This window comes from Ornithodoros turicata, chromosome 4 (genome assembly GCF_037126465.1).
Source record: "Ornithodoros turicata isolate Travis chromosome 4, ASM3712646v1, whole genome shotgun sequence".
Lineage (NCBI taxonomy): Eukaryota > Metazoa > Arthropoda > Arachnida > Ixodida > Argasidae > Ornithodoros > Ornithodoros turicata.
The window spans coordinates 25,258,305-25,271,436 of NC_088204.1; the positions used below are offsets into that span (position 1 = coordinate 25,258,305).

At 45.4% G+C, this 13,132-nt stretch overlaps 1 protein-coding gene across 3 annotated transcripts in view; it reads left to right on the forward strand.

Moving 5' to 3' along the window:
* Positions 1–8,848, forward strand: part of LOC135391351 (hepatocyte growth factor-regulated tyrosine kinase substrate-like) — a 30,948-nt gene extending 22,100 nt beyond the window's left edge. For 2 of the 3 annotated variants that reach the window (XM_064621596.1, XM_064621598.1), the window contains 6 exons: positions 602–811; positions 1,710–1,739; positions 4,465–4,681; positions 4,742–4,914; positions 5,006–5,696; positions 8,527–8,848. In XM_064621596.1, coding sequence (XP_064477666.1) covers positions 602–811; positions 1,710–1,739; positions 4,465–4,681; positions 4,742–4,914; positions 5,006–5,696; positions 8,527–8,639 — 1,434 coding nt within the window. In that variant the 3' untranslated portion in view covers positions 8,640–8,848. The remainder of the gene's footprint in view (positions 1–601; positions 812–1,709; positions 1,740–4,464; positions 4,682–4,741; positions 4,915–5,005; positions 5,697–8,526) is intronic. The other variant, XM_064621597.1, reaches the window with a different exon arrangement.
* Positions 8,849–13,132: the final 4,284 nt, after the last annotated feature.

The window sequence follows — 13,132 nt, forward strand, 5'->3', positions numbered from 1 at the left end:
GACATTTCGATAGTATATCTTTCTCTTAATTTAGTTATCTCGGAATCTTTAATTAGCCAGCATTATGCATCTGTAGTTCCCTGTTGTATAGAGAGTATGTATTGTGTTTCGTGCACCACACTAAAGGCCACGGCTGTTTGTGGGCACTTTAAATAAAATCAATCAATCAATCAATCAATCCTTGATGCCATAAAGACAGGGAAGTGCAAAATCTGCATAGAGGAGATGTGTATGTGTGTGTCCTCTCTGTTTCTGAATTTTGTGTACTCCAGCTGTCGTGATTTCTTCTGTGGAGAGCTGGATGGTGCCTGTGGTGTTGTCCAAAAAATAAAAATGCTAAAATAAAAATAATAAATAAAATAAAAAAAATTATGTTGTAAAAAAAAATTGTCCCTACAAGAAGTGGCCCAAAATATTGGATGTAATTGGTTCTATGGACCGTTGGATGGTGGCTATGCTGCCATTCAAAAATAAGAAAGTTGATCTACTGCATCAGTTTTTGCTGTCTAAAAAATCGAGCTCTGACTATGTCACGAGCCAGCTGCAACAAAGAATGTGTCATGCATATTTGTGAGGTGACACTGTGATTCCTCTACTTCAGCAGCAGGAAAAGCCAAGCACTGAGCGGAAGTCCGAGAACAGTGCAACGGAATCGGACCCAGAGCTCGCACACTATTTAAATCGCTCGTACTGGGAACAGCGCCAGCAGGGGCAGGACTCACCCGGTGGGACACCTTCGGTAAACAACCGACAAAGTCCGGTGCCAAGTGCACCTGCCACAGCTGTGTCGTACTCACCCAAGCATGCTCAGGTGAGACAGCGGATTGCTTGCTTGTCAGTGACAGCCTAGCACTGAGTGTCATTCTGTAGCGCTCGTAAGAACAAACTGTACAAACTTGCACGTATAGTGCTGGACAGAAGTTTACGGAACATGCTCTGGAGCATTAATTCCTCACAGTGACATGCTAGCAGCGAATGGTACTGTACGAAATGATAAACAGGTGACTAGGTTACCCTGAGACAATTGATGTTCCAAGGCTGGAACACATAGAAAGGACAAATACATACAAAGCCTCGAGTGTCTAAGGAATTAATGATGAAAGATGGAAGTCACTGAAAAGGTTAGCCAGCTGTAGGACTCGAACCCACATCTTCTGAATTACCGGTCCAGGGCTCTATCAATTGAGCTAAGCTAACACACCTCCCTAGCGACTTCCGAGGGCATGTCATCTGAAGGAGCAAACAAACAATGAATGTGTGTATGAGCGAGAAAAATGTAAGAGCGAAAGGGGGATGAGTGAGAGAGTGGTTGGTTTGTCCCTTCAGATGACTCGCCCTTGGAAGTCGCTGAGGAGGTGTGTAAGCTTCACTCAGTAGGTAGAGCCCTGAACCGGTAATTCATAAGATGTGGGCTTGAGTCCTACAGCTGGCTAACCTTTTCAGTGACTTCCATCTTCCATGACTGTTACCTATGCAACATGTTCGTAAATCTGTACGGTCCTATTCACTGCCGCCATGTCACTCTGAGGAAGAAATGCGCTGGAGCATGTTCCGTAAACTTTTGCCCAGCACTGTACGAGGAGCCCGTAATTCCTGGAGTGACAGCTATGTTTGATGTAAAGGGAGTAAGCTCACAATTTCTTTTTCTTGCACAGTGCATTCAACAATGTCCGCTTGAGGGTTTCAAAGTTGGTGATTCTCTTTTTTAGCAACCCACACAAGGCATCAGCATTCCTATCGTAAGTTGTGCTTTAGATATGCCCATTTTTTAAAAAATCCACAATAGTTAAAAAATAAACGCTATGACAGCAGTGTTACGAGGATACGAGAAGAGAGCATGAAACGTACACAAGGGTGGTTAAGCAGGAAGTGTACTTTTTCTTTTTCTTTTTTCTTTTTTTCTGATGGCTTCTGTGCAGTCTCTCAGGTATGATGTGCTCCTCTGGTGGAGATCCCATAGGCACGCAGATTCTTCTTCTTCACACAGGACTTCTGTTCGAGACCTTGAATGGTATTGCTGTCACGAGGCCTTGCACAAGCGTCCGATCTTCAACGTGTCATTAACCCGTAACGTGCGTTAAATGCATCACTTCGGCCCATGGTTTGCCACGAGCTCTTGCGCAAGTCTACCACACCGACTTTGGAGCATACAAACTTCAAAGATAACGATAACAATCGCTATGTGACCCAGGACCGAGAGCAATGACTAATGTCCAGAACACACCAGGCATGAATGCAAACGAGAAGACACTCAGCCGGACAAATTCATTCAATTAAACCGTCACACAGTTTCATGCATTCAATATGCCACACATTTCCCCCTGTTTGAACACATGTCACTTTCACCAGACCCAAGCATCAGTTTGAATTATCGAGGAAGTTGACTTAACAAGGCTGCACGGTATGCTTAGGGCCCCATGTTTTCGGGTTTTACATTTTTGTGAAAATGGGAAGTTATGATAGTTGATAGTCGTGCTACACGTCAGATTGGGATATACCTGTAACCGTGACCTACTAGATTATAACGACCATGTTATAATCGGCAACCCCTATGAGGACCCCGTTCGCACGATCCGCTAGGGGCGCTACTCAATGGCCGCGAGATCTGCATCATGATTGGACGCTGGAAATTTGAATTTTGAACGCGCTGAAGTGGACGTACGACTACCGTAGCAGGCGACAGTAACAGCTCCTATGAAAATGCGTAGGATGAGGATGATAATCAACTTTTGAATGAAACATCTTCCGTGGCGTATCCACCGCTCGTGCAAAAATGCTAAGGTAAGCTGAAGCATAAAGTATTGTAGAAGCTGAGGAAGCAATAACCGGGCCGATGAGTTGCGCCACCGCTAGCTTCCAAATGCGGTGCTGGGAAGGGGTGCCTATCACATGCTCTTTATAATCTAGTAGGTCGTGCCTATAACACTCCACAAAATCAGAAAATTTGCTTTATTTCATAATCTATGATCTGTACTATGACGGAAACTAGGAGGACGTGCTAGAGTTGTGTACTTATTTGATTTTCACTTCAGAAACCGTTAACAGGAGCAGGTATTTTGCCCAGAAATAATGCTTGTTTTCGTGTAATTTACAAAATAATTGCATGGTGCGCAGTATGGAGTGGCTTTGTGGAAGTATTAAATTGCTCTTGTGCGCAGACAATGGGAGCGAGGGTATGAATTTCGTGGGCGAATGAGTTGTGGTGACCTCATTATGCAAAAACTGTCATTCGTACGAATTTAATTAAATATCTCTGTATAGCACAGCACAAATGACATTATGACTCGACTCATCACATACTTAATGTTGTTTTTCGTGCCTGTGTGGCAGGGGTATAAAAATCTGGTTTTACAGTCACCGTCCGATTTTTTGGACTCGGCGGGTATCACGCAGAAGTCTGAATAATCGAGCAGTCCGAAAAAACGAATTTTCGCTTCAAGGTAAACTTTACTAACCACTAGTAAGATGGAAAAACTGGTCGATGCTTTTCTAACGCGCGTTCAGCTCTGCCAGATACCATCAGCTTCTATTTCCCGAAGTAGCATGTCGTCACTGTACATTGACAGAGGCACTGCCGTCATCAAGTCCGCAAGTCGGCTTCACCTAACGCATGCGTGCGTTACGTGAAGCTCGTTTTACAGCACTGTCGCTCGACTCGCGGGCGGACAGCACGTGCTGGGCCTTTTGAATTCAGCCGTTGGCCAAAAACGAGGAGGCAAAAGCGTTACAACAGACGTATTCTACTCAGAGGGATGGAAAATGAACAATCGTTGCCTATTTTTTTGCCTCAATATATGAGTTGGTTGATTCCTTTGATACGAATTTCGTATGATACCAATATTTTCCATCACCCTAAGAGAAAAATTCACTGGTTGGGCAAACAGAGTCCGAAATGTTGAGCGACGGGGTTGCACAGCGTTCGAAGTGTTGGACGTTCGTATACATCAACTCTATGGGACCCGCTGCCGTTTCGTGAACGAGTCCGAATAATCGAGCATGTCCCAAAAATCGGTCGGCGACCGTATTTCAGGAGTCGTAAAACGTGGTAAAATTGGGTGCTATCAGGCGGAAAAGTAGATTTTTGGGTGGAAATGAAAACAAAAGCACTCCTCGTATTTTAGATTAACACAAGATACAGAAGAGCTGTGCTGACTGTCCAATGCTTAGTGTTCTCCAGTGGCCCATATTGGTGACTGAATTGGCACTTTGCCATGTTGCTTTTTCTTTTTTTGCGGGTTTTACTTTAAGTGATGATGGTGCAAATTACGGGGAAAAAACTGGTTTTACCCTAATACATGGGGCCCTATGTATGCTGTATTTGAGAACTTGTGACAGATCACCTGTCTGTATGTACTTACGCTGAGTAGTTAGTAATGTAGAGAATCCCATTGCTGACAGTGAAAAACAGTGAGCTGAAACAGATGAAGAAATGGTTTGTATACCACGGTGTGTTACTTCTTGCAGAAGGGTGCGAGTGATGCGGCGGGCGGTGACACAGAGCTGGATGAGTTTACTGGCCAGCTGCAGAGTACACTTGAGGTGTTTGTTAACCGACTGCAGAGCAACGCAGTTCGTGGTCGCCACGTGTCCAATGACTCTTATGTACAGAGCCTTTTCTTGAGCCTAAGCAGTATGCATTCAAAGCTTCTGCACTACATACAAGAAATGGATCAGAAAAGAGGTGAGGTCATGTGAATTGCATGTTCTCCACTGATGAGCTATTGTAATGTCTTTGTTAAAGAGTATTACGAGGGTCTTCAAGACAAGCTGAGCCAGATTCGAGACGCCCGAGCTGCATTGGATGCCTTGCGTGAGGAACACAACGAGCAGTTACGGCGGCAAGCTGAGGAGGCAGATCGTCAACGCCAGATTCAGATGGCTCACAAGTTACACATTATGCGCGAGAAAAAGCGGGTATGATAGATTCAAAGCCCTTTATCTGTATTATAGCGAACATTTTTTTATGTAAAGTGTCGCTAAAACAGCATATATGCTTCTGATGCAGGAATATTTGCAATATCAGCACCAGTTAGCTTTGCAAAAGATGCAAGAACAGGAGAGGGAAATGCAAATGCGTCAAGAGATGCACAAGCAGCAGTACTACATGGGTTATGGACAGCCACAGGGGCCGTTGCCACCAGGAATGCCACCCCAGGGGATGCCACAGCAAGGTGGTCCACCCCATGGGATGCCCCAGCAAGGTGTTCCACCCCAGGGGATGCCCCAGCAGGGTGTTCCACCCCAGGGGATGCCACCACAGAGCATGCCACAGCAAGGGATCCCACTGCAAGGGATGCATCCTCACGGTATTCCTCCCCAAGGGTTACCACCACAGGGTATGCCACCTCACGGGATGACAACACAAGGGCTACCGACACAGGCACTGCAGCACCAGTCTGTGGGCCCACAGTCTATGGTCTCACATACCATGCCCCCACATTCTATGGCCCCGCAACCAGTGCCTCCATGTTCTATGCCCCCACAAACCATGGCGCCACAGTTCATGCCGCCTCCATCGATGGCGTTACCATCTATGCCACCGCAAGCGCTACAGCAGCAGACAGTTTCACCTCCAAAGACATCACCGCCTCATGGCCACCCACAAAACCTCGGGCAACCTGCAGGGCAACTTTATGGAGGTGTCCCACCACAAGGCATCCGCTTTCCAAATGACTTTCACCCTTACCTTGTTCATGGTGAGTACAGTGGAGCCTTGTTGCAGTCCTTCCCTTACCCACAGTAGTCTAGAAAAAAACTAACGTGGTGGTCAACGGTGGTATATTTGACATATGCTACAAGCCATGTGTAAATAGTGCAGCAAATAGTGTTTCAAATAGCGTGGCACTTGGTACGTAACTCGACTGGTATAGCTGTAGGGGAAACAGTTAAGATAGTTGGCCTATGAGGTCAGCATATCCAAGCAAAGCTGGCCATGGAGAAGTATCTGAACCATCAACATTGCTTGATGGCTTGCCGGATTCGATGCCTTGTCCTTTTAAGTACTGCTTTCTGTACAAGACCTATGACTCACAATGAACTCGTGCGAAAACAGGGTTGTGCTTTGGATGACATCGTCCACATATGTGTCACCCGTAGCCACTGTACTTTGTGGAACAGAATGGTTGCAAGGTGGTTATAATAGGGGCAGAATGCCAGTGTTCTCTCCGTTTGTCCTCAAAACTTTGTTCATAGTCTGTGAGGTCAACAGTCGGTGGTCATAATAGCTGGGGCAGAATACATGTGGTCTTCCCGATTCGTCCTCAGAAGTTCGGTTACAGTCGGGTTAACGAGTTGTCATAATAATGAGGGGAAAATACATGGTGCTTCTTTTTGGGGAAGACACGATTCCCTAGAAAAACCGTCACAATGTGAGGATGTGACATTAACGAGTGTAGACTCTACTTGGGACAACTTATTTTGAAATTTTCGACTGTCAGAGAAGAGGATATCAGCTACACCGTACTCTATCGTGGTTCCCACTTGTCCTTGAGACCCTTGAATACACTGGAATTTGATAATGCCGTTTTCAAGGTCTAGAAAACCCTGGAATTTTCCAACTGTCCTTGAAAACCCTTGATCTTTTTCTTGTTCTCATGGTGCTCGTGGAGCTCATGGAACTGCTATTGCGAATATTCCCACTTACCACAGTTGGGGGGGGATATGTTTATTAAGAAAAAGAAAGGAAAGGTGGAACGATAATTTAACTATCCTCGACCTATAGGGGGCGACACTGTCACCCTTATAGTGTGGATAACACGTGGGCCGATGTTCGGAGTTGATGGTTCTTTTCCCTGATCATTGTGTATGTTCACAGGAACATTACTTGTGCCGCGATGGTTCGGTTCCCTAATGGTCCCTGTACTTCACTGAATGCGGAATAAACGTGTAAAAGCAGACGACGCGTCCACACTACAGTAGTTTTTCGTTCTCCGCAGAGTGCCGACACCGTTCGATCTTGGAGTGAATAGTACGTAGCTATAGCTCAAAACTACAGGAGTTAGCACTCTTCGCAATAAGAGTCGGCAGCGAGAAATGAATGCAGCCCTCTGTTGTATTAAACAATTTTCTGTGCTGTGCTGTGATCTTTAACATTCAGGAGCCATCAGACACGTTTGTGAATGGTCTGGATCACTATGGTGTAGTCCCCGTCCGTTGTAGGTTGTCCCGGGCACGCTGTTGGTTGTAAATATTTTTGTGAAATCTTGAAGCCCTGGCCATAAACTGTGTTTTACATCGCACATAAAATGACAGCTGAGCCCTCAGAGGACCTTGAATGTTGGTTACAAGATTCAATGGGGACTATGTATATGCCGTAGCTGAACAGTGTGTTTGGACTGTGAGCAGTGTTGGGTTCGATTCAGCAGTATAAATGGTATCTATCTGGTTTGTAGATATATATGCACCTGTGTTTCATGAGCTACTTTGAAATGGGCAACTGTCGGATATTGTCATCCAAATGTGTCTAAGCCTTCAGTGCTGTGAAATGTAACCTGCAGTAACTCGAAACCTTTGTTGTCATCGAAGTCTTCTGAAACATTTGTATTTGGGATCCAAGTTCAACACTGCTGTGCGTTCTATTATGTGCTTGGACATCATCATATTTTGTGGTCCTCATGTGAGTGAATGAACATTTGGCCCCAGTATTGTTGCGTAGTGACACGCCTATGAGCCAGGACCCAATGACGAAGTGCCAAGTGGTGGTCAAGCCAGTTTAATCATACGAAAACAGCGTAATTTGCTTTTAAAGAAACTGCAAGAATGAGTTCCCTTGGCCCAGGCAAACGACGACGACGGTACATACATAACAGTATCCATCTTGCAGTGTACCCTGTCTTGTTTGCCCATTACATGTGCAATGCACTGATATCTGCTTGTATCTGCTGCCAAGCCACAGTTCATAATTATAATCATCCTTATTCTGACAAAAAATTTGTCATCTTAGCTGTGAAAGGAAGTCACAGATGCGACTTGTAATCGTGTTCCACCAAGAAACACCTTGCTATTCCTTCTTTGTCTTTATAGAACCTTGACAGTGCACTATAATGCAACTATGATACCATTAAAGCTATTGAAGGGTGCTCCACCTGTTGGTGAAGTCTTGGCTTTGCCGAAATCTGTAAAAAAAAAAAGAAAAGTGTTGTGCACGTGCCGCCTTTGGGGGATCAGTCGGTAGCGTGTCCGCCTGCTGAACCCAAGAGCACGGGTTCAGACCCGGCCGAGGATGGTGGCATGTTGGTGGAGGTGTACATGTTGCTCAGACACGCTGTCTTCCGTGACGGATGTTAAATGTGGTGTGTCGTGTGTCAAGATTTCGGTGCGCGTTCGAGGACCCTCAGGTGGGCAACATTAATCCACAGACCAGACCACTGTGGTGTCACTCATGATCCCTGTTGTCTCGCAACATAAAGGCCCTAATTATCTTCCGCACATGTCTGTCGTACATCTGTGACTTTATTTTCTGTCACATTTTTTAGTGCCTCGAGAAACACAACGTAGCTGGAACTAAATTTTGTGACACACTTGCAGGTGCGATGGGGCCGCAGCCCCAAAATGGTCCTCAGCATGGTCTGCCGACAGGCACAGAGCACAACCAGGTCCCTATGGCCCCACCAGAGCCTGCACTTATCAGCTTTGACTGAAATTATCCCTACTGCCTAGTACAAAGGACACGGTTGCCCTAATATGGTAAAAGGCTCGAGGTGGTACTACTGCTCACTAGTGGCTAAATGGCAAGTTGGTGCAATTGTTTGTAACAGTAATTAAAATGAGACTGTATTTATTTGATGGCTTTGTACAACATTCCCGTTGGCTTTTGGTCGTTATGTATAATAAATGCTAGAGAATCTTATCTGCTATCCTCCTATGCACAAAAACGCGCTTCCATTAATGCTACCGCCGGTGGTAGTTGCAGTAACTGTGCATGTGTGGACTGCCATTTTTTGCTTCTGTCAAGAGCATGAAATCCTGCAGTCATTTAAGACGGTTGGCAAACCGCTCAGGTTGTGGCAAGTGCTCAGAAATCTGTGTAGAAAAGGTATCACATCGGTCAGTACCCCCCGCGGACAGTCGTGCATATTGCGTGTGGAAGCAAGCAATATTCTTTTTCCTTGACCTTTTGAACATTGATACATTACTCAGATGTTTACCGAGATGACTAGTTATATGGAATGTTGACGTTCTCGTCAGTGATACTCATTAAAGTATTAATCCCAAGTAAAATCATACCACTAGTATAGTATTTATCCCAATGGGAGGAGGCGATTCTGGCAGTCCTCCCCCCCTTATTATGTTGCTGCTGGGAAAGAGGGTAAGAAGTGCACGGGGACCAGCAAGGCCTATATTGGCATGCACATTGACTGGAAAGTGCGTTCGTTACACAGTCAACACACTAGATTTATGAACGGTTAGCGTTCCTGGGAAAAGCGTTCATAAACCGAGGCTCGGAATAAGGAAGGGGAGATGTGTCTTGTCCCAGAGGGCATCATTCATAAAGCTTCGTAGATCAAGTGCCGACTTTACACACTGACTTTGTCTAACTGATGCTGATGTTGTACCACCTTGTACACATGTGCATGTCACTTGTACATGTCACCATGTGCTTGTGTGTGAGCCTGCATCTCATTGTTACGGCTAATATAAATGCGCATACAGATATGTTTCCTTGGTTGCCAGCTCATAGATGACACTTAAAGGAGCATGAAAGGGCACAAAAAAATTCTGTGGCAATTTAGCGGTACAGTCGTACCTCGTTAATATGGGCAGCTTTCGTCCCCGACGAAGATCGTTCGTATTATCGAATACCAAGGAAATAACAAAAACAATTATGAAGGTTTACTGAAAAAAATCCTGAATTAGTGCCTACTTGCACATATACTTGGTTGCGCATCGATTTAAGCTCCGCAAAACGTCCGCAACATGTAGAGGCTGCTGCTCATCACAATTGTCCTCAAAAAATTGAAGAGCCGTCTGTAGTCCCGCTTGTGCTATAGCAGATGTGGCCGCTGGCTTGGCACGTCGTCGATGCCAAGCCTGACAGCCTGCCTGACTGCGGTGCCTCTGTTCTCGTAAGCTACCGAGCGACTGCGCACAAGCGTCAATCGCCGGTGGATATGTTCGGAACTTTCATGACATCATACAGGATTTTCTAGGCCCGTCACGTATGCCTCACAGAAATCGTCCATAATTCGAGTTGTCCATATTAATGAGGCATGACTGTAAATGCTAGAGAAATGCATTAGCTTTAAGCGCCTTTTCCAGTCTAAACCAGACTTCCAGTTGTTTACTTCCGGTGTAACCTGACTTCTGGTTGTCCACCTCCAGTCTATACTTGACCTTTGGTTCGACACTTTCAATTACCATGTGTAAGTCCATTTAATTAACCTTAAATTAGCCTCACATACTTTCAATTACCCTTTATGATTACCTGAGGTAATCTTGAATTTCATTTAATTCCCTTTAATTATGTTTACTTGCTTTAATTCAATTTCCTTGTAATTAACATTAATTACCTACAATTACCTTGAGTAATATTTAATTTAATCTTTCTCTTAATTACATATATCTTACAATCATTACCTTTAAACTCAACTTTCTTGCTTTAGTTACCTTTAATTACTCTTACTCTTAATTGCCTTCAACTACTTCAATTTCATATCATTTACCTTCATTTACATTTACCCTCTTATTTCACCTTTACATGTCCACTTATACCTCTGCCTCAGTGAGGCTTCACCATCTCTAGCACACACACCCACCCACCCACCCACCCACCCACCCACTCATACGCCCTCTCTCCGAAACACATGCGCAGCAGAGATGACCGCACCTGGCAAGCAGCGCCACAGATGTAACCCAGGCAAACAAACAAACAGCCCTTATGCACCTTGCACACCTGTAAGTTCAGACTTTCCCATGTATCTAGCACTAGGCGCCTTGGCTGGATCAACACTGACACTTTTCCTCGAAATGCCGCTTCTCATGCTAACGCATTAAATTGTCAGGTGGAGTAGAAATTAGGATTACAAGCCTTGGGATACATATTACTTGGGATACCAGTACAACAAATATGGGTGCCGTGTGCAACCCTGGTGCACTTCAGTCATGCGGGTCAGAAAAACTATTTTCTTCAGCTGTCCAGTAGTGAGGAGCGCGCCCAGCATCCAATACCCAAACACAGAGCAGCCGACCAGTTGCCTTGCTCCCGTGTTGTAGTGGGCAACTCTTGGCAGCCAGTGAAAGTGCTCGGATGAGCGGGAACATGCCAGAAAGAGCTGGGAAAGTTCGCCACTGCTGCGCATATTCTTGTGAACAAATTTTCTCAAGAAATGCATGCTTCCTAAAGAAAATACTTTGCGTGGCGCTCGCTGAAGGTAGTATGTTAATATCATGCAGGAAAAATACATACCGGGTGCTTTTACCTGCAACTGATTTTTTTTTTTAAAGCTAACTGAGCAGTATGAATGGGAGGAATGTAGGGAGGACAGTGCTCATTACACGTCAGAGGGGAGGGCTACATGCTCTGGAGCAATGCAGATGGATTGGAGTAAGTAGGAGTACCTGCTGGTCAGATCAACTGCTTTGCAGCCCAGGCAACCCTCTGACTGTGAAGGTCATGTGTTCCTGAGGCACGAGATTTCGGTTGATTTTCATAGCAAAATTTGCCGTGCAGATTTCACCTTATGTGATTTTTTTAAAAATGATTTTTAAGAAACAAAATGTCTTTCAGCAAGGATTGCTTCCTGTGTTGCTGTCTCGCTTTCGCCTGAAATCCCCAAATTTTTTATTTTTTTTAAATTCCGTCTTAGCGCCGCGAAGCAGCTGTAGCTATGAGTGGCGTACAGATGTGGACAGATGGAGAGAGGACAGCATGGAAGGAGTGGGGGATAGGGGGATTATTATGTGTCCTGGGCCGACTTCAAGGGGAACTGTGCCGACATTGTCTGGAAAGTCTTCGGGAAAACCCAGGGAAAACCTCAGACAGCACAGCCGGTGACAGGATTCGAAGCCGTGTCACATCCCAGTCTCGGCGTGGAGAGCGATCATCTTAACCACTACGCCACGGGAGCTGGTAATTTCCTAATTAAAAAGAGCTAATTAATGAAGTACCGTATTTTCACGCGTATTAGCCGCGGCTTATGCGAGATTTTTTTTTCTCACGGGCGCCCTGCGGCTTATCCACCGGTGCGGCTTATCTGATGACTATTTTTTCCTGGTATTTTCCCCATATGCTGATTTTAACGAAAGTGCTGACAGTGTCTCTGGAACAGCAGTGCCCTGCCGAGGCACGAACAGTGCGTAACAGGGACGGGTCCACATTCGAGTAGATTGAGCTTCCTGGTGCATTCCCCCAAGCAGCTTTAAGGAAAGTGGTGACAGTGATTCACGTCTTCTGGAAGATCACTGACCCATCAGTCCACGAAAAACACCCGACAAGGGCACAATCCGATCTTGGTAGAACTCCAGAACTGACCTCCTGTGTTGTACACTGTGCCGATCCCGGAGTATGGACCACAGGGTTTATGGCCTTCTCTATGGTCTCCTTTGTCGCACAAATCAGTCGTCTCGTATTGCCCGCGGTTTATCTGCGGGTGCGGCTTATCTGCCAGAAAATTTTCAAAACGTCCCAAAAAACGCGTCCTGCGGCTTATCTGCGGTGCGGCTTATACGCGTGAAATTACGGTAGTTACATACATTCTTTGAGACGATATCCGCCTGGCCAGTGACATAACCAGAAGGGGGTTTGGGGGATTCGACCCCCCCGCCCCTGAAACCGTACATCTGGCTGTGCATTTGGGAGAGGGCAAAGAGGGTGAAATCCTTCTCCCCCATATAAAGTTCCCATAGAACCCCTCCTGAACTATTTTTCAGGCTACGCTACTGCGCCTGGCTGTATGGTAATACTGCAAAAGCAGTTTCCATGCAGCTCGCTATATTCAAGATGCACTTCATGCTCTTTTTAAGGGAAAGTTCACTCCCTAGCGCACGTCTGGCAGGAGCGAATAACTGTCCTGTGTGATTCCACCCAGATTCATGCAGGTTGGTCCTGTCGACCTCTTAGATTATTTTTCTTCTGATATACAGGTTGTTTCATTTTTTTTTCAATGTGAAAATAATTTGTATAAGAAAATCTGCT